Source organism: Zingiber officinale, chromosome 1B (assembly GCF_018446385.1).
Source record: "Zingiber officinale cultivar Zhangliang chromosome 1B, Zo_v1.1, whole genome shotgun sequence".
In the NCBI taxonomy this organism is placed as follows: domain Eukaryota; kingdom Viridiplantae; phylum Streptophyta; class Magnoliopsida; order Zingiberales; family Zingiberaceae; genus Zingiber; species Zingiber officinale.
In genome coordinates this window covers 92,612,259-92,635,425 of record NC_055986.1, presented here as the reverse complement: position 1 = coordinate 92,635,425, position 23,167 = coordinate 92,612,259, and the positions used below count along the sequence as shown (strand labels likewise).

The following is a 23,167-nucleotide window of genomic DNA, read 5'->3' as shown; positions in this document are numbered from 1 at the left end:
AATCAAATCACAAGTAAAAGAAAAACAAAATAACACTATATCGAAAACAAATTAGAAACACTAAAATCGTATGCCTCTTGTATTTGGTATTATTTCCAAAAATAACTAGTATGATGCGGAAAGGAAAAATACTAGTTATACCTTTTAGAAAGACCTCTTGATCTTCTATCGTATTCCTCTTCTAACCTCGGACGTTGTGTGAGCAACGATCTTCCGAGATGAGAACCACCAAGCACCTTCTTCTTCCTTGCAAGTTTCAGCCATCAAAACATCTTCTAGGATGAAGAGGTTCGGCCACCACCACCATGCTCCAAGGGATGCTAGAAACAAAGCTTTCTTTCTCTCCTTCTTCTTCTTCTCCAACCTTGATCCGGCCACCATATGAGTCTCCACAAGAAGGATGAGGTTCGGCCATCAAAGAGAAGAAAGGAGGAGAGGATGGCCGACCACACCAAGGAAGAAAAAGAGAGAGGAAAAATAATAGAGTTGTTCGCTTTGAAGCCTCCTCTACCCGCTCTTTTATAATCCTTGATCTTGGCAAATAAGGAAATTTTAATAAAAACTTCCTTAATTCTTTTTCCATTGAAAAGGAAAATTTATTTAATTAAAAATAATTTTCTTTCTCAATTTTATAATGGCCGGCCACACCAAGAAATCTCCAAGCAAATAAAATTTTAAACACCAATTAAAACTTCCTTATTTGCTTCCGAAAATTTATAAAAATTTCTCAATAATTTTTATCCCTTCATGATTGGTTTATAAAAAGGAAATTTAATAAATTAAAATTTTTCTTTTAAACATGTGGATAAAAAGAAAGTTATCTCTATAAATTAAAATCTCTTTTAATCTACAAATAAGGAAAGATATCAAATCTTTTCTTAATCTTTTGTAGAAACTTATAAAAGAGAATATTTAATTTTAAACACTCTTTTAAATCATGAACATGATTAAAAAGGAAAGTTTTCTTAAAATTTAAAATCCATCTTTTAATCAACAAATAAGGAAAGATTTCAAATTTTAAACTCTCTTTTAAACATGTAGATGATTTACAAATAAGGAAAGTTTTTACCAAAAATTAAAACCATCCTTTTAATCTATAAATAAGGAAAGAGATTAATCTCTTCTCTTAATCTTTTGTAGAAAGCTATAAAAGGAAATTTTTAATTTTTTTAAACTCTCTTTTAAAACCATGATATCCACATAAGAAATAAATTTAATAAAAAATCTTTTTTAATATTCTAGTGGCCGGCCACCTAAGCTTGGGACCCAAGCTTTGGCCGGCCACCTACATGACTCATCCACTTGATCTTGGCCGGCCCTAGCTTGGGTTCCAAGCTAGCTTGGCCGGCCCCATTGGATGGGTAAGAAGGTGGGTATGCGGTGGGTATAAATCTCTATATACTAGAGGCTACGATAGGGACCGAGAGGAGGAATTGGTTTTGGTCTCCCGATGAAATTAAGCATCTCTTCGCCCGGACACACAACTTAATTTCATCAATAATAATTCATTCCACTAAAGAACTATTATTGAACTACCGCACCAATCCCAAATTACATTTTGGGCTCCTTCTTATTATGAGTGTGTTAGTCTCCCTGTGTTTAAGATAACAAATGTCCACTAATTAAGTAAGTTACTGACAACTCACTTAATTAATATCTAGCTCCAAGAGTAGTACCACTCAACTTCATCGTCATGTCGGACTAAGTCCACCTGCAGGGTTTAACATGACAATCCTTATGAGCTCCTCTTGGGGACATTCTCAACCTAGATTACTAGGACACAGTTTCCTTCTATAATCAACAACACACACTATAAGTGATATCATTTCCCAACTTATCGGGCTTATTGATTCATCGAACTAAATCTCACCCATTGATAAATTAAAGAAATAAATATCAAATATATGTGCTTGTTATTATATTAGGATTAAGAGCACACACTTCCATAATAACTGAGGTCTTTGTCCCTTTATAAAGTCGGTATAAAAGAAACGATCTCTAATGGTCCTACTCAATACACTCTTAGTGTACTAATGTAATTATATAGTTAAGATAAACTAACACCTAATTACACTACGACCTTCCAATGGTTTGTTCCTTTCCATCATGGTCGTGAGCTACTGTTTATAATTTATAAGGTACTGATAACATGATCTTCTGTGTGTGACACCACACACCATATTATCTACAATATAAATTAATTGAACAACTATATTTATCACAAATGTAGACATTTGACCAATGTGATTCTTATTTCTAGATAAATGTTTATACTAAAAGCTAGGCTTTTAGTATACACTCTAACAACTTCTCTGTATTTTATTGTTGTAGACCACCATGTCGTCTAGTACGTAGAAGACACTATCTCCGCGATCTGTCCTTGATAAGGACAAACTCAATGGAGCTAATTTCCTAGACTGGTAAAGAAATATGAGAATAGTTCTCAAGCAAGATCGAAAGAAAAATAGTACATCCTAGAGCAACCTATTCCTAAAGTACCTCCTGCTACTGCCACTAGAGTTGATAGGGATGCTTACAAGAAGCATCAAGATGATGCATTAGATGTATCATGACTTATGCTCGCCACCATGAACTCTAAGCTTTAGAAGAAACATGAGAACATGGATGTTTATGATATGGTTGAACACCTTATAAAACTATATCAAGGACAAGCAAGGCATGAGAGATTTGAGATATCTAAAGTACTGTTTCAATGTAGAATGCAAGAAGGAAGTCCTGTAAGGCCATATGTGCTCAAAATGATCGAGAATGTGGAGAATCTACAAAGGTTGGGATTTCCACTAGGCCAAGAATTGACCACTGATCTTATCTTGTAGTCGTTGCCTGATAGTTATAGTCAATTTATCGTAAACTACAACATGAATGAAATTGACAAATCACTGCCTGAGATGTTGAGCATGTTGAGAACTACTGAACTTAACCTTAAGAAGGAAAAGCCTGGTTCCATTTTGATGGTGTCTAAGGGCAAAGGCAAGTGGAAGCCTAAAGGTAAGGGTAAGATCCAAACCAAAGGAAAGGGCAAGACTCATGCACTGAAACCCAAAGGTGGGGTTGCTAAGGAAGGTACCTGCTTCCACTGCGGTGAGACCGGACACTGGAAGAGGAACTGTAAGGTATACCTAGAGGAACTGAAAAGGAAGAGAAGTGAGACTTCTGCCTCAGGTATATATGTTATAGATGTCAATCTATCTATTTCTTCTTCACGGGTATTAGATACCGAGTGTGTATCTCACATTTGTACTAATGTGAAGGGGCTGAGAAATAGTAGATCATTGACAAAGGACAAAGTGGACCTACGAGTAGACAATGACACAAGAGTTGCTGCTATAGTTGTAGGAGCATATTCCTTATCTTTGCCCACTGAGCATGTTTTAGAACTTGAAGAGTGTTGTTCTGTGCTTACCTTGACTAAGAACATTATCTTTGTTTCTTGTTTGGACAATAAAAGTTTTTCATTTGTAATAAAGGACAAATGTTGTTCTGTTTATTTCAATGAAATGTTCTATTGTAGTGCACGTCTTGTGAAAGAACTCTATGTTCTAGACTATGACAACCCAATCTATAACATAAACACCAAATAGTTCAAGTTTAATGATTTGAATCAAACATATCTCTAGCATTATCGCTTAGTTCACAAAAATGAGAGTTGTATATCCCAACTCGATAAGGATGGATTTTGGACTCATTTGATTTTGAATCATATGAGACATGCGAATCTTGTCTTCAAGGTATGATGATAAAGACTCCATTTAGTGGAATCGGTGAAAGGGCTAATGATCTGTTAGAACTCATATATACTGATGTATGTGGTCCTTTTAGAATAGCAGCTAGAGGAGGCTATTATTACTTCATTACCTTTACTGATGATTTTAGTAGATACGGCTATGTGTATCTGATGAGACACAAGTCAGAATCCTTTGAAAAGTTCAAAGAATTCAAGAATGAAATACAAAACCAACTTGGTAAGAGTATTAAGATGTTTCGATCAAATCAAGGTGGGGAATACCTTAGTCAAGAGTTTCATGATCATCTCGTTGAGTGTGGGATCATATCTCAACTCACTCCACTTGGAACACCATAATGGAATGGTGTATCAGAAAGGAGGATCGTACCTTATTAGATGTGATACGATCAATGATGAGTCATACAGATCTTCCCACTTCCTTCTGGGGACATGCTCTAGAGACAACCACTTTTAAACTTAACCGAGTTCCATCTAAGGCTGTCATAAAGACACCATATGTGATATGGACAGGGAAGAGTCCCAAGATGTCTTTTATGAAGATTTGAGATTGTGAGGCTTACATTCGACGACTAGTCTCAGATAAACCAGGACCCAAATCGAACAAGTGCTATTTTATAGGATATCCCAAGGAAACAAAGGAATATTGCTTCTATAATCCCACACAAGGCAAAGTGTTTGTTGCCAAAAATGATGTCTTTACAGAAATAGAGTTTATTTCTAGAAAAACTAGTGGGAGTGAAGTCGATCTTGAAGAAGTTCAAGATACACAAACTAGCACCGAAGCCGTGATGGAAATTAAACAGGTACCACAAGATGTTGTGGATCAGGATTTTGTTACACCACAAGAAGTTGTGGAGTAACAACCTATTTAAGTAGCACATGCTCTACGCAGATCTGATAGGACTTATCGTCAACCTGAGAGATATTCATTTCTCTTGTCTGACCACGGTGATGTAGTGCTTATTGATCTTGATGAGCCTACATCTTATCAGGAAGCTGTACAGGGCCCAGATTTTGAGAAATTGTTAGAGGCCATGAGATCCGAAATGAAATCCATGTACACTAACCAAGTATGGACTTTGGTTGGTCCACCTGAAGGGATCAAATCCATTGGGTGTAAGTAGGTCTTCAAGGTGAAGACTGACATGGACGGTCATATGCATACCTATAAAGGTAGATTGGTGGCTAAAGGATTCAAGCAGATTCATGGTATAGACTATGATGAAACATTTTCACCAACTGCGATGCTCAAGTCCATTCGGATCATGCTTGCTATTGCTGCTTACTATGATTATGAGATCTGGCAAATGGATGTCAGAATCACATTTCTTAACGAAAATCTACTCGAGGATGTGTACATGACACAACCTGAAGGTTTTGTAGATCCAGAGCATGCTGGAAAGGTTTGTAAGTTGTAGAGATCCATTTATGGATTGAAGCAAGCTTCTAGAAGCTGGAATCTTCGATTCGATGATGTGATCAAAACATTTGGTTTCATTAAGAATGATGATGAACCTTGTGTATATAAGAAGGTTAGTGGAAGCACAGTCATCTTTCTCATATTGTATGTAGATGGCATACATCTCATTGGAAATGATATCCCTACTCTTCAGTCAGTGAAGACTTGGCTTGAGAATTATTTTTCAATGAAGGACATAGGTGAAGCAACCTATATTTTGGGCATCAAGATCTATAGAGATAGATCCAGGAGATGTCTTGTTCTAAGCCAAAGTACATATATTGGCAAGGTGCTTACAAGTTTTGCCATGCAGAATTCTAAGAAGGGGTTCTTGCCTATGTCACGTGGTGTGAGTCTTTCGAAGACTCAATGCCCCTCTTCTAAGGTAGAAATGGACCGCATGGATCAGATTCCTTATGCATTTATTATAGGGTCTATCATGTACACCATGTTTTGTACTCGTCTAGATGCCTCATATGCGTTAAGCATGAAGAGAAGATACCAGTCAGATCCAGATGAAGGTCACTGGACAACAATCAAGAATATTCTTAAGTACTTGAGAAGAACTCAAGATTATTTCTTGATCTTTGGAGGTGATGAAGAGCTTGCTGTAAAGGGTTACAGCTATTGCTGTAAAGGGTTACAGTGGTGCAAGCTTCCAAATTGACAAGGATGATTCTAGATCGCAGTTAGGGCATGCACATAATTGGTGGTCTTGAGTATTGGATACTACAACAATTTCATCTCATTCGAGGGATCCTCGATATATGAGATATGAGGATATGCAGATAACTAAACAATGCTAACATTACAGATCCTTTGACCAAGGCTTTGACACCAAGAAAGCATGATGGTCACACTAGGTCAATGGATATTAAATATTTCAGTGATTGACACTAGTGACATAAGGAGATTGTTAGTATAAGCCCTAAGAGGCAATCCAGAATTGATTGACTTATGACATTTTGTATCATATTTTGTTATTTCATTAGAAGGCAAAGGTTATGGTTATTATATTTACTTCAGTTCAGTGCCGAATGAGTAAATATAATAATGTCTTAGAGTAGAAGGTTCTAATCTACAATATATCAATTTGTTGAATTGATAGTGAGATATTGTAGAGAACGCTACTCTAAACTATTCCTAGTCGAGTATTAATATATAAGGATAATATTAATGCGTTAAGACTAGCATGTAGGTTAACGGATGACTTAATCTCATAAGTCATGGATATGAGATATCAGGTTGACACATGGGTATGTATTGGAGAATATGTGCTGAATTGACCCGCCATGAGATGTTTCATGGATCGTTATATGAGTGTCATAAACATTCTCATGTGACTATTGGTATGAATAGTCCTTAGACCTGAAGTCACTACGGTTCCCTACATAAAGAGTTGTGTACTTTGGTATCGTCAAATGCCACCCGTAACAGGGTGGACTATAAAGTCGATTACTGGGTATGCAATAAATTATACGGAGGGATGTGAGTGATGTAGATGGGATCTATCCCTTCCATATGACGGAAGCGATATCTGTGGGCCCCTTGATTAGTAGGGCACAGGAAAGTATGATCATACTCAGATGAGTCAATATGAGATATTGAGCTTATTTGATTAGTGTGTCTACTTAGAGATCAAGAAACACACAGATTGATAAGAGGATGACATGATCTATGCTCATTGATCAATCTAGATATCAAGGACAGAGGGACTAAGTCATACAAGATAATAGCCACAGACAGATTAGGTCGGATTTCAACTTTCTCATCACTTGGGTAGCAATGATGCATTGCTAGATGCCACTCATTGTCTATGTATTGCAAATGTTGATTTGGATACATTGACAACGTTACGAGAGCCTATAGGGTCACACACAAAGAACATATTGGTTTGGAGATGGGTATTTTAGTTTGACTAAAATACTAAGGATATTAAGAATAATGGGCAAATCCAAAGTGTTGGTGTCATCTTAGTGGTGATTGGTACTAGTGCTATTGGGAGATTGTTAGTAATTAGCCTTAAGAGCCAATCATGAGATGATTAAGCCTTTTGGTTACTAATTGAGTTAGACTCAAATGAACCCACTCATTGGATTGAGTCTAATCCGAATTAGACACATTGAATTAATGGGTTAGACTCAATGGGTTAGACTTATTGAGTTATTGGATTAATGGTTAATCCAATATAATAAATCTAACCCATTAAAATGAATACAAAGAGACAAAAACCCTTGGTATTCATTGGATGAATATAAATAGGTTTTTAGATTTATTTTTCATTTAGATGAGAAAAGGTGTCTCTTGAGCTTCTCTCTTCTTCCTCCTCCTTCCTCCTTGGCCGAATCTTCAAGCTTGGCCGAATCATACTTCTTGCTAGCACAAGAAGATGGTTCTTCTCCGAAAGCTTCGTTCGTGCGACGAACGAAGGATATGTTCATGTGGATACCGTAGAGGTGCGGATGCTTGAATGTGCTGAGATCTAGATCCAAAGAAAAGGTTGCTGTCGGGATTGCGAAGGGCATGCAATAAAGGTATAATCTTATCATATAGCTTAGCATAGATTATTTTTAGAACATGTTTCTTCACTTCGTATGGATCTGTTGGATAGAGGATCTAGCATTTTTCCGTTGCGTTTCCGCGTCTTTCGCGTGCTAGATCCCAACAAGAAGAGCACTCGATGATGCAGGATTGTCGAATAAGGCACGGGAAGTAGATGGGCGGGGCTTGTAGGGACCTTGATGCCCGGTTAGAGGGTTGAATAGCGGATCACCCACTTCGATTGATTCCTACAACTTGTTAGTACGTAGCGGAAATACAAATAACACTAACAAGAAGAAAGCTAATTTACAAGACAGTGAACAAGAGGAAAACACACAAACCTAACATGTTTATGTAACATGCTTTGGAGATAACTTACTCCTACTTCACAGCTTATCCGTAAGGTGAACGATTCTGATCCATCGGTGGATGACTCCTCGAAAAATCTTAGCTAGCTCAAACCTTCTTCTCGGTGGAGACACCTCACCAAAAGCTTGATCCAAAAACCCTTAGATCATAAGAAGAGCTTAGAGAACTTAGGAGACTTCTAATAGACTTTAACCAAGTCAATTTTGTCAACCCAAACCAAGCTCCAAAGCCTTGGTTATATAGGCTATGAGTTGGAAAACCCCACGTACTAGTCGAATGATAAGTATAACAGCCAACTGCCCTCTATGGAATTTGACCGTTACATGCCAATGACTTGATATCAATTGACTGATAAAAACATTAGTCGACTACTACAGTAACTATTATAGTAACGATTTGGCTGCTACAGTCCCGTCAGACTGCTGCAGTATCGGTTGACTAATTTACCCAGTCATCGGGCACAAAAATATTCTATGCCCTGGCTCAGTCGACTGGTACAGTTGCCAGTCGACTGGTCCAGTTACCAGTCGACTGATCCAGTTGTTAGTCGATTGGTAAAAACCTAAATTTAGGATTTTACCCTGAGTACAATCTCTCATGCACTCAACCTTGCCCGTACAACCTCGACCTTGACTTCTAGCCTCCTCCATCAGCCTCGCGCCCCTCAAATGCCTCCCCATCTTTCATGTCTTGCCTTCAGGAGCTTCTTTCAACCTTGTTCTTGTTGTTGGATCTTTCATTGCCAAGAGACTCTTCACCTCCGAGACTTTAACCTTTCCAAGTCACACTTAGACTTATGCTGTCAAGACTACATGCTTGGACTTACACCGCCAAGACTTCACTTGGACTTTCACCTTTGCCAAGATCTCACTTGAACTTTGCCTTTGCGAAGATCACACTTGGACTTTGCCTTTGTTGTACCTGCATACTCATAATGCATATCAAATACAATAATAATCCTAACTTAAACCTTTGTTTAAACATCAAAATATAGGGTTACATAGATTGCTCCAACAATCTCTCCCTTTTTGATGTTTGGCAACCCGTTTAAGTTATGGAAATAATATAACAATACATATGAAAATCAACTCATGCATAAATAATAGAACCTAAATCCCTAGGCTCCTCCTTGACCTAAGCTCCCCTTTGAGCTAGGATTTCCCGCAAAGGTAAACTTCTCCCCTTTTTCCAATAAATGAGCAATCACTCCCCCTTCACCTAAGCTTCCCCCTTGAGCTAGGATTTCTGACAAAGGTGTGTAGATTTCCCACTTAAACCCAACACTTCTCCCCCTTTTCCATACATCAAAAAGAGCTCCAATAATATCCCAATTATTAGACTCTTTAACCTCTAATAATCATAAACATTAAGTATTAATCCTCCATAAGATTACATACATGTTCACCACTTTTTTGATCATTTTCTAATGTTGAAAAATATTTTTAGATTGCATTAATCAACTGTCATTGATCCTAGTCGACTATCCTCTTCAAAACGATCTTACAGAAATATTCTGTGCTTGTGAATAGTGTTACCAGTCGATTGGTAAATGTATCAGTCGACTGGTACACTATTTTAGCCCTAAACTACATTCTAAATCAAATTTCATAAATGCACCAGAAATTTCACAGATCTCTAAAAATTTTTAAATTTTATAGAGAGATCTATTTTACCAATATCTACTTAAAAAATATATATAAAAATATATTTATTACAGATCTCAATGTTGACACAAAATCCAAAATTATCTAAATAGTTTAATTGAACCTTGAGTTAAACTCCTAATTTTGGTTTCCTCTTGATGTATCTGCTCATACTAAACCATAATGCATCTCTAGCATTAGTTTCTATGACATCTATACATCAAAAACTACTTGTCATGAAATATGAACCCTTTTTTATATTTTCATGCATGATACTCAACCCAATTATACCAATTCCTTGGATTTGAGATTCAAGTCCATTTCCAAACTACATTGGCACATCTCATGACCCATCTTGAGTCCCAAGAATGGTGCGCTAGAGACCCATTTACCATATGCCCCAAAGATTTTTTGAACTCCTCCCAGAGCTCTTAGCCTTAGCCATCTCCCTAGGTGACTCATCCACTATGGCTAGGCCACTTCGGTACACCTTAGGTGACACTTGACCTACAAACTTGACTTTCTTAACCTTAGACACCTTATTTTTAGTTAATTTTTTCTTGTCTTTAACCTTGGACACCTCATCCTTGCCATAATTATATACAACCCTAGTATATTTCTTCTCATTTCCTTTGGATGTCATTCCCTTGTCCTTGGTCACTCCTCCCTTACTAATGTCATATGTCACCCTAGCACTTGATCTTCTTTTGGTCTTAGAGGGACCCAATTTGAAATTTTTGAGTCTTTGACCACCCAAACACATATCGAGTCCTCTAGGTCCAATAATGAACCTATCTAGGACTTTCTCTATTTCTTTAAGCCTTGCTTTCAAGGCTTGATTTTTCAATTCTAGTATTCTAACCCTAGAATCAACATGTCTACCTTGGACATTCCTATACCTACCCTTTCTAGGCATATGTCTCCCCTTCTTGGGATTAATGCCTAGGTTTTCAACCACCTTCCTCTCCTTAGATAAGGTAGGTTATTTCTTTTTAGATCTAACCTTAGTGTATGATTTCCTAGGGTTATCTACTGTGTTAACCCTATTCCTATCATTATACTTAAATCCATAATTATGGAGGGGTACATAATTTTCATTATTCCTAACAAGCATGAAGGAATTTGAAATTGGATTAAACTTCAAATTAGGGATTACCTTCCCTTTTACCTTTGGAGCTTCACTTTGACTTGAGCTCCTTTTCTTCTCCCATTTCTTCAAGTGCACCAATTTCTTGAGCTCTCCTCTCCTTGGACACTTTGTGTGATAGTGACCCCACTCACCACATGCAAAGCATCGAATGTGCTCTTCTCCTTGGCATCATTTCTACAACCCATGTTAGTCTTCAAAAGAACTTTACCAAGTTTAGGATTTACCTCCTTTATCTTATTGAGTGAAGGATACATACTCTTGTAGTATCCCATCTCCCCACACTCAAAGCACTTGATGTGGGCTTTAGTGCTCTTCTTGGTGGATGTGGTTGAAGGTTGAGCTTCCAAGACCTCCTCTTCCTTCGATTGCTCTTCTTCTTCCTTCGAAGATATAGATGATTTCACATCCTCCTCCCTGGAAGATGTGGATGACACTTTCTCATCTTCCTTCTCCTCCTCGAATGTTGAACATGTGTCGACATTTGATTGGTCCTTCTCCTTTTGGACCAATGAGCCATTCTCCTTGGGTTCCTCCACTCCTTGGAGTTTTGTAGGATCTTCATGGAATGCAATGATCTTTTTCCAAAGATCACTTGTGTTCTCGTAATTACCTACACTCAACAAAATGTTAGGAGGCAATAAATTCAATAGAATTTTTGTTACCTCCTTATTCGTCTCCGATTGCTCCCTTTGCTCCTTGGTCCAATATCGAGGTTGGAGGCGTTTCCCTTACTTGTCCGTTGGATCTTCAAAAGGATCTTCCAATGCACTCCAATTGTCCTAATATATTTGGAACCATGTCTCTAAGTGTGACCTCCAATATTCGAAGTCTTCTTTCTCATATGGAGGTGGGATCTGGATATCCCATCCTAATGGTCCTTCTGACTCCATCTTCCTCTAGCGCTTTTCTCCATCAGCGATTAGTCTAACGAAGAGTGACCAAGCTCTGATACTAATTATTGGGACCTTGATGCCCGGCTAGAGGGGGTGAATAGGTGATCACCTACTTCGATCGCTTCCTACAATTTGTTAGTATGCAACGGAAATACAAACAACATTAACAAGAAGAAAACTAATTTACAAGATAATGAACAAGAGGAAAATACACAAACCTAACACGTTTATGTAACATGGTTTGGAGATAACTTATTCCTACTCTACGACTTGTCTATAAGGTGGACGATCCCGATCTATCAGTGGATGACTCCTTGAAAAACCTTGGCAAGCTCAAACCTCCTTCTCGGTGGAGAAACCTCACCACAACCTTGATCTAAAAACTCTTAGATCACAAGAAGAGCTTGCAGCACTTAGAAGACTTCTAATAGACTTTAACCAAGTTAATTTTGTCAACCCAAACTAAGGTCCAAAGCCTTGGTTATATAGGTCACAGGTTGGAAAACCTCGCCTATCGGTCGACTGGTAAGTAGACCAGTCAACTGTCCTCTGTGGAATTCAACCGTTACATGCCAACGACTCAATACCAGTCGACTGATGAAAATACTAGTCGATTGCATTAGTAGCTACTATAGTAACTTCTATTGTAAAAATTTAATTGTTACAACCCTAGTTGACTGCTACAGTATCGGTTGGCTAGTTTTCACAATTGTCAGACACAGAAATATTCTGTGCCCTGGCCGAGTCGACTAGTCCAGTTGCCAGTCAATTGGTAAAATCCTGAACCTAGGATTTTACCTTGAGTACAATCTCTCATGCACTCGTCTTTGCCTGCACAACCTTGACCTTGCCTTCTAGTCTCCTCCATCAACCTCGCGTCCCTCAGATGCCTCCCCATCCTTCAAGTTTTGCCTTCAAGAGCTTCCTTTGGCCTTGTCCTTATTGTCGGGTCTTCCATTCCCAAGAGTCTCCTCACCTCAGGGGCTTCAACCTTTCCAAGTCACACTTGGACTTATGTTGCCAAGACTATATACTTGGACTTGCATCGCCAAGACTCCACTTGGACTTTCACCTTTGCCAAGATCCCACTTGGACTTTCACTACAAGAATTTTTGCATTCAACAACACCCAATAGACAACGCTTTTTAATAAAAACGTTGTCGTTCTTTGTTTTACAACGCTTTTAGTGAAAAGCGTTGTCTATGGTATTTACTTTTTACTAAAGACAACGGTTTTTAATGAAGTGTTGTCTTTAGTGTTGTTGTTTATGGTCAAAGACAACATTTTTTTAAAAAACGTTTTTTAAAGTGTTGTGTATGTTTCCCCTAAACTCACTTAAAATAAATTCGCAGCCCTCGCTTTGCTAAACTCTAAACCCTCAACGCGCGCGCGCCTTCTCCTCACCACTCCTCTCCACGAGTTCTCCTCTCCACTCCTCTCCACGAGCGCCTTCTCCTCTCCACGAGCGCCTTCTCCTCTCCTTGCCGCGTGATCTCCTCTGAACCCTAATCTCGACCCAAACTCCTCACGCAAAACTCCTCACGCCGGCCCAACTCCTCCAAGTCGAGATCCCTAATCTCGCATTTCCCCATCTCCTCAATCAAAGTCAGCTTACCCTTCCTAATCCGCCACCATCTCTGACGCCGGCCGACGCCATCTCTGACGGCAGATCTAGCCGCTACCTCTGGGCGAAGCCACCGCATCCGCCGCCAGAGCTGCCCCCTTTTCCCTCTGCACGCTGACGCGTTGACGGAGCATCCGCCGCCGGAGCCACAACGGCGCTCCACGGACTTCCTGTTCTCAGCGGCGGCCTGTAGTGTTCTCTTTGATTCTTGGTCCCTCGTTTCTTGCTTTGTTTCGCGTCGCCGTTGCGGCTGGTTGACTTGCGGATCCACGCTGAGGCTTCGATTTTGTCATTTCTGTTTTTGTCTTCGAATCTTTTAGGCAATGAAGTTTCTGGATTGGTACTTGAAGATTGGCGCGGTATCGGCGCTGATCGGAGCGTCCATGGAGGTATTCATGATCCACACTGGTTTCTGTAAGTCGTCATCCTTCTTTTCGCCCTGTACTGTTCTTATTCATTTATTTGATGTCTTATGTGGTCTTCCTGCGCTTTGCTTTACCCTAGTGGCGAAAATCGTGTAACCTCTCTTGTCCTAAGCTCCTTGTTTTTTCCCCCTCCACAAGGGGAAGTTCCTGCACTATAGGTCTGTGAATCCGGAGAAAGTTATTGTTTGATTTAGTTAAAGTTGTCCTTTTTTATGTTGGTTACAAATTGAATTCCTATGATGAAGGCAATCATGGAATTGGTTTGGGATGGATTGGGAGTAGGGGCGTTAAACTTCTGAAAAGAGGTACATAGTGAGGGTAACTGGGTACACCTCTATCGAATGAATTGACCATTGTTCAGGTTTTGGCAATGCATTCAGGAGCTTACTCTTCCAAACATTTTATATAGCAAAAGGATCGTTATAATTAATTCCTGATGTTTTATTGAATTAGGAAGTTCCTTGGTGGCTTACCTTGTCTTATAGTGATATTCATTATTATTATAGCATTATAAACTAAATATAATCAACATGTTTTTTTTTTTAATATTTTAGGGTCAATCAGTTACATTGACATTGGAATCTTGCTCAAATATTGTTGCATATGGTACAATTGTTTGTTTCAATGGCATGGAAAAAATGCTTCATGGTATTCCATTTCCCAAGAATTGCATTCGAGTCTCCATTGATCAAGCAGTGGACAAATCCGCTCCTTTGCCATATCCAATTCCAAGTGAATGTGAAGTAATTGGTGATGCCATAGGAACTGTTGTGGCTTGGCCTGAACAGCAGATTGTGAAGCAAGATGAGGTATATGAGATATTATATTTCTAATTATATTGTCACTTTATTATTATATTTCTAATTATATTGCCACTTTATTATTATTCAACCTAGCTATCTAACTTGTTTATATTTGAAATTATTAGAAGCCTAGAAGGAAGAAGTTTGAACGAAAAAAATCAAAACCTACTTTGTCAACAAGTGTCCCAAGAGCATTACATATGTTATATTGTTACAGTAAGCATGCTCTAGATGGAGGAAAATGTATATCAATGTGCTTAGATAATGAAGTGTTTGATGAAGATTGTGAACTTTTTCTTGACCTTGAGGACATCAATTCTTTGTATCATTTGGAGTCAATTTCAGGAAATTTGATCGTTGCCTACATATGGTAAGTAAGTTTATTTAAGCAATTTCAGCAACTTTTTCATCACATGTTTGCTTCCCAATTTTAGCAACTTATTATGGTTTATTGTTACAATTTCACCAACTTATTATGAGTGATCATTATTTTTTAATCCACATGATTGTTTTGTATCTAAATTTTATTATTTAGTATCTAAATATTATTTTCTCAGTTGCAACTGCATTGCTTTACTTATGCTGGGAAATTACTGCATTGCTTTATGTTTGCTGGGAAATTCTAATATCTAGCAAGACAGAAAATCCCTGATTTGAACTGCAAGAAGTTTACTAATATTGTTGTGTGAACAAGTTTACTCTTGAAAAATTCAACTTCTAGTAATTTTCTCATACCATGTTATTCTCATTAAGTTAATAGTTCATCATTTCTATTGAGAGGTTTACTAATATCAATTGATGTGGTACACTTTACATAAATATAGCTCATTCATTTTCAACCGGCCCTTAATGTTTGCCTTTTGCCATTTGTTCTTCTAGACAGGAAGTACTTTGCTCATATCTTTTTTCTTGTATATTTTTAAGTATCTTAAATGTGCTTGTCCTCAAGAAATAAAAGAATTTGCATGTATACATTTCTGGTATGTTTAATATGCAAGACTGTTCATAGTAAGTTCTCATGTATGGATGTTACTATCATCAGCCATAACTTAGTGTTATGAGTGATCATTATTTTTCCAACTTATTATGAGTGTTTTGTATCTAAATTTTATTATTTAGTATCTAAATATTTTTTTCTTTGCAATGATAGGTGTCTGTATAAAAAGATGGTGAAAGATACCAAGACAAAGAAATTCAGATTTATGAATCCTCACAAACTCCCATATCTGGCAAAAACGGCACAAGACAAATCAGTTAAGCTTGAAACCCTGAATCAAAGGGCAACTCTTTTAGCAGATAAGCTGACAAGTGCATCAACAGATCAACTAGTGTTAGTGCCATGTAATGTCGGGTAAGCAAGAAGTAAAACATCACTTTCAATTGCTTCCTTTCGATAATTTATTCAATTTTATGATCTAATCCTATGTATTTGCCTAGTTTCCATTGGAATCTTAGTGTTATTGAACCTTACAAGGATGCTATTTACCTGCTGGATTCCCTAAGTTGCCGCATTCGCGATGATGATTCAAAATACGTAATGGAAATGTGAGTTCAGATTTCTTTTAGTAAATATTTATTATAATAAAAATCTTATTTAACAAATATTCTTAACGTATGAAGGGCCTTAAAATTGTTTAATTCAACCAAGGGAAGGAAAGGTAGGAAAAATGTTAAGTGGGAAGTAGTTAAGGTATGTGTACTTTTGTTTAACATATATTGTAATGTGTATAATTTTCATTAACAATTTGACTCTAATTACTATATATAGGCTCCTCAACAACCGGATGCGAAACAATGTGGTTTTTTTGTGATGCGATTTATGAGAGAAATTATTGAAGAAGTTGAGACTATTGAGAGAGATTCACAATCAATAGTAACATTATTTAGCTTATCTCAAATTATTTGACATAAACTATTTAAAATTGCAAAGTGATCAGTGTTGATTATTTTTTCCATTAACATAAATTGTGTATGCTCACAGTTCACAAAAATAGGGTACTCTCGTGAACAAATTGATGAGGTTCGGTCTGAGTTGGCGGAGTGCATACAAGATCATATTTATGAATAGGTATGGAATGATAGTTGCCATAATTCTATTTAGATTTAAGTTCATGGAATGGTGGTTTTTTTGGTGGAATCATAGTTAATGCCAATTTTTTTGATGCAGTGCATAGTTACCAAATCGACCTTGAGCAGTTGACCCCAAAGAAAAGTTGTCACTGAAGTTTAAAAACTTGTGAAAATTTTTAGTGAATGATGATGTTTTGTGAATGATGATGTTTTGGAAAAATTGTCACTTAGGTGAAAGGATGTTTTCTGGATTAATATGCAAGTACAAAGCAATGTATTATATGTTATTCTGTAAAGTTCCACAGTGTAAATTATCTAGTTTCTTTATCTAGCTTTTGTTCCACTATTGGGTTTGTTTTTCTAATAATTACTCGTGCAGCAAAATACTGAGCAAGAAGCTGTAGATCTTATAATCAGGTAAAGTAGAAAAAGTTAACTACTTCATTATGCTTTCATCTTAGTATTTGTATATTTGATTTGTCTTCTTTGAACCAGCTTCAAGTCAAAAAGCCAGATCCTCTAGATAGCTGTTAAAAATAAGGTATTATTTGGTTTGTCAGTGATCTTAATATTTGGTAATATTTGGTCTTTGATGCTCACGACAGAGTTCCAACGCTGCATGATTACCTTGTTCAAGTAGATTGCTCGCTGCCTCAGTAGCTCGCATTTTCAGGTTTGTTTCATCATTGATATTCCTTCTTTTTAGTGTTCTATATTAAAAGGAAATACTAACTGTCGATGAGATTGTTATCCTCTTGCTTGAACATGAACCAAAGTATATAAATTTGACCTTTTGATCTGAAAGTATAAAAAAAAGTTAATTGGATACTAGTTTTTTATTTTTTTTTTTGCAGTTGCATTTGTTGTATTTTCATATGTTTCTCAGTGAACTTCTAAACAATTCTTTTTTCATTAATTTATTAAGGCTTATTATAAGTTTCAGTTTGATGGTGCAAATTGTTTTCTTTTGTAATCCATCTGTTTCTTCTTTGGTTTAGGAAAGTTGAAGTGAATCCCTTGATAGTTGTTTCATAGGTTTGTTCCATTATTTTCCAGTACGTACTGGAATCACTATCAATAGCCCTCAAGGACTGTTTACAACCTTGCAATCAAATTAATTGGACTTATAATCTAATGTATGGTCATCTGGAGCATGAATATTGGAGGATTCATGAATGACTCTTCGGATGATGAATGTATGTCATTTAATATTGGTTCATCTCTAGTGTCTTGGCTGCACTTTGGGGCACAGGAGTCGCTTCAACCACTCTCACTGAGAATATTCACACTATTGCTACAACTAAAATGGGTAGTCGGAGAGCTATTGAGCTCGGTGCTGTCATTCTCATTCTGTTATCTTTTGTTGGTAAGCACCAATGCTATTTCTCCTCGCTATACATCAAAAGAAAGAATTCTTGTTACTTTTTTTTTCTTCCTGTTATCTAGCAATTGTTGCCATCCCAATTTTTGATCAGGGAAAATAGGAGGATTTATAGCTTCTATCCCAGATGTCATGGTGGCTGGTCTTCTTTGCTGTATGTGGGCCATGATTGCTGCTCTGGGCTTGTCAAACCTGCGATACAGCGAGACTGGAAGCTCCAGGAATAATATCATAATTGGCCTCTCATTGTTTCTCTCATTATCAGTACCTGCCTACTTCCAGCAATATGGACTTATTCCATCTTCAAATTCATCCGTTCCAAGTTACTTCCAACCATATGCTGTTGCATCTCATGGACCTATTCATACAAGTTCTCGAGGGGTATGTCTTCTTCTTCTCCTACAATGTTTGTGCTGATTATTACCCATGTGACCTTATATTAGTGTTTAGACTTGAAATATCAAGTTAGCACTTAGAAGTTACGTGGGGTATGATGCCCACATAATTATACTCTTGAATATATTCCCTTTGACAAATCAGTGATAGATAATCTAGTTCATAGGATCTTTCTGGAGTTTGAAGTTAGAATAGATCTGATTACTGATATGTGTGACAATTTCAGGTGAACTATGTTCTGAATACTTTGTTTTCATTTCACATGGTGATTGCATTTATTGTTGCATTTATTCTTGACAACACTGTTCCTGGGAGCCGTCAAGAACGTGGAGTATATGTTTGGTCTGAACCAGAGGCAGCAAAAAGGGAACCAGCCATTACCAAAGACTACGGCTTGCCTTTCAGAATCGGACGTATGTTCACATGGGTGAAATGGGTTGGCTTATAGCACATTGCGGACGGAAAAGATCCATTACCAAATTGACAGTTTTAACTTCATTCTTCCTTCTGCCACTACTAGTCTACTATTGGATCTTGTTCTAGGTTTAGCGATTTCACGAGTGAATTTTAAAACAGCGGTTAGTCAATGATGAGGTTTTGTAAAACTTGTGTGTTTGAAAAATTATTGTCATGAAGTTAAGGATAACTTGTATGATACAAATTTAATTTGTGGATCAATATGTATACATTTTGTTTGTATAATATAAAGTTTTATTTATTTGTTAAATAGTCTTATTATAAAAATGATTGTGGTTGTGGATATTCAATTATATGTAAATTTTGAGTATTTTTTATAATTTTTGCTATTTAATTAAGAAAAACACTATTTTTTATAAATTTAAAAAGACAACGTTTTTAAGTAATAAAAGACAACGCTTAAAAAACAATGTCTTCGAGACCAACCACAACGCTTTTAAAGCGTTGTCTTTGATATGTGCATTTTTACAACAGCATCTATAACAACGCTTTTTAAGAACGAAAAGACAACGCTTAAAAAGCGTTGTCTTTTTGACCAACCACAACGCTTTTAAAGCGTTGTCTTTGATATGACTTTCTACAACACCATCTACAACATCACTTTTTAAGTACATACGACAACGCCAAAAAAGCGTTGTTGTTTAGCTTTTTTCTTGTAGTGTTTGCCTTTGCCAAGATCACACTTAGATTTTGTCTTTGTTGTAGCTGCATCCTACATTCTCACAATGCATATCAAATATAGCAATAATGCTAACTTAAACCTTTTCCCAAACATCAAAACCTAGGGTCACACAGATTGCTCCAACAAAGCCTTCCTCCCGAGCTTCTCTTTCCCTTTGGCTGATACTACTATATATATTTAAACACAAGAAAGACATTGCAAATGACAAGAGTGATGTTTAATAAATTCAATTGAGTCTTGTGTGAAAGTGAACTTCTTTATCTATTTTACATCAATTGTGGGTTGGTCGATTCTTCCTTCTGCTTTTTAATACTCTAGATAGATTAGTTTCCTCTAGATATACAACTTAAGTTTATTGTAAGTTTTTGTTTATGTGGTCTCCTAGGTCTAGATTTATACTAACTACCTATTGTGATACAAAATCATATTTCATTTTAATCACCTAAATTTTTTGTGGCTTGCTTATGCATAGAAGGATAGTCTATAAATGTAGAAGAGCCACCTTTTGGGAGGGCCTTACAAACCTTAGACCCAAGGAGTCTTTTGTCTAAGGTTTATCTTGTTTCACAAGTGGAGGTTCACAAGTATTTTTTCTATCACTTAAGATCCTTTTTTATCTTGTTTATCCGTTTAGTATTCGTTTACCTTTTTACTCTTTTTGCTTTCAGACTTCAAATCTTTGAGTCCAATTTATTTTTTTCCTTTGTTGACCTCAACGCTTAGATGATAATTATAGGATTATTTTAATGATTAAATAATAATTTTAGGGTTATTTGATGTTATTAATTAATTTTAGGATTATTTTATTAAATAATATGAAATTTTTTATATGTTTAATCAGGTTATAAATATAGATAAAAGTTAGATAATGATTAAGAATTGAATTGAGCCTGAATATATAAATGAGTTAAATCAGTTTTAAAGGTGGTAGAGTATGATAAGTTTGAATTCATCCAAAATTTATTGTCCATGTAGAAGGTGTGGTAATTTATTTAAATATGTGTTGGATTATGTTCAAGGACATCTTTATAGGTGGAGATTTGATAAATTATACAAAGTTTGGAACTTTCATGGAGAAGCTGCAACATCATTTATTAATATAAATATTGTTAATGAAGAGGAACAATGATTGCGGTTTTGAAGAAGATGATTTTGAATATATGTTTATTAATTTAAGAAATGCAGAAAATATTAATATCAGTGGACCTCGATTAGATGATATTAATGCAGATGATATCAGAGGAAGTTATACCTTAATGTTTGAAGAAGCACAAAAAGAATTGTATCACACTTGTACTAATTTTTTTGCATTTAATTTTTTGGTCAAGTTAATGCATGTAAAGGTCTTAAATGGGGTGGAGCAATAAATCTTTTGATATGTACTTCAGTTATTGCAAGAGGTATTTCCCAAACCTAATGCGATTCCAAACTCTCATTATGAAGCAAAAAAATGTTAAAAGAGTTAGGATTGACATTTAAAAAGATACATGCATGTAAGAATGATTGTACATTATTTTGGAGTGAGCATGAGAATAAAGATATATGTCTAGTGTGAAAGGAGCCCAAATACAAGTATAATGGGATGAATAAGAAAAAGAATGCTAAAAAAAATTCTTCAATATTTTTCTTTGAAACCTAGACTAAGCGGTTGTTTATTACCAAACATACAACAAAAGATATGAAATAATATAAAGAAACGAGGGTTGAAACAGATGGTGTATTAAGACACCCAACAAATAGTGAATCATGGAAAGAATTTGACACTTCATATGAAATATTTGCTAGTGATCCATGAAATATTCGCTTAGGGTTGGCTACTGATGGTTTTAATCTGTTTGGAAATATATCAAATGCTTATAGTATGTGGCCTATTATGCTTGTGAATTATAATTTACCACCATAGAAAATGATGAAACCTTCATACTTGATAATGCCTCTTTTAATTCCTAGGCCTAAATCGCCTGGGAAAAAGATAGATGTGTACTTACGACCTTTGATCAATGAATTGAAGGAGTTATGGGATGATGGGGTGGAAGCATATGATGCATTGACTGAACAAGTATTTCAATTACATGCTAGTGTGATGTGGACCATTCATGACTTTCCAACATATGGAACAGTATTTGGATGGAGAACAAAGGATTATAAAGCATGTTCAGTATGTCTTGATGAAACTAAAGCTCAAAGATTACGGAGTAAAATATTCTACACATGCCACCATCGATTCTTGAATATGCAACACCCATGGCGTAGAAATAAGAATTTCAATGGAAAAGTTGAACAAGAAGGACCACCACGAAGACTTAATGGTTATGAGATTTTAGCACAGTTAGATGCATTATCGCAAGTGACATTCAGTAAGGATCCTACATTAAGTAAAAAGTGGTACGATCTTTGGATGATACAAATTGAGTAAAGAAGTCTATATTTGTTGAGTTAAAGTATTGACCAGATATAAAGTTGAGACACAATTTAGATGTGATGCACATCGGAAAAAAACATATGTGACTCTTTGGTTGACATATTATTTAATATAGATGGAAAGTCAAAGGATACATTTAAAGTAAGATTAGACTTGCAGGATATGGGAATTAGAAGTGAATTGCATTTAAAGAAAGTTGGAGACAAATTTAGTAAACCATATACAAGTTACACATTGACATTAGAAAAAAGACGTGAATTTTGTCAATTTTTAAAATCCGTGAAGTTTCCTAATGGATATGCTGCTGATATATCTAGAAATATGAATGCAAATGATGGAAAGTTACATGGACTAAAATCACATGATTGTCATGTCTTGTTGCAAAGAATACTTCCATTGGCTATACAAAAATTCTTTCCAAAAGACATATGCGACACACTAATTGAGTTATGTGATTTTTTTTTTCAAAAAGATAATTGCAAGAGCTTCACACATAGCGGACTTATGTAAAATGGAGAAGGAAATAGTCTTCATATTGTGTAAGATGGAACGAATATTTCCTCCAGCATTTTTTGACATTATGGTTCATTATTTGGCAGTTCATTTATCCCGTGAAGCCATGTTAGCTGGACCTGTTTCTTCACGATGGATGTATCCCTTTGAATGATATTTGGGATTACTAAAAAAATATGTTCATAATAAAGCAAGACCTAAAGGATCTATTACAGAGGGTTATATTATAAATGAAGCATTGACTTTCAGTTCCATATATATGAGTCAAATTGAGACAAGATTTAGTAGGCCAGAATGAAACCAAGATGTTCAACCAGTAACATGCAATTTAAGTATTTTCTCACAACAAACAAGAGTGTTTGGCAACCCATATAATCTAAAATTGCCTTTAACTTTATATAAGAAAGCACATTGATATATGCTCAACAATTGTAAAGAAGTTGACTAATATAGGAAGTAAGTTTTTACATTATGTAATTTTATTGTTTATATTTCATTATATAATTGAAACATAATTATTTGTTTATGCAGTGAACATCTACAACTTCTATCA

At 36.2% G+C, this 23,167-nt stretch overlaps 1 protein-coding gene across 1 annotated transcript; it reads left to right on the top strand.

The window, feature by feature from the left end:
* Positions 1-17,945: 17,945 nt before the first annotated feature.
* On the top strand, positions 17,946-19,109 carry LOC121979252 (nucleobase-ascorbate transporter 12-like). The gene is made up of 3 exons (XM_042531245.1): positions 17,946-18,109; positions 18,219-18,505; positions 18,747-19,109. Exons 1-3 carry the CDS (start codon positions 18,049-18,051, stop codon positions 18,966-18,968), a joined length of 570 nt encoding a protein of 189 aa, XP_042387179.1. The 5' UTR covers positions 17,946-18,048; the 3' UTR covers positions 18,969-19,109.
* Positions 19,110-23,167: the final 4,058 nt, after the last annotated feature.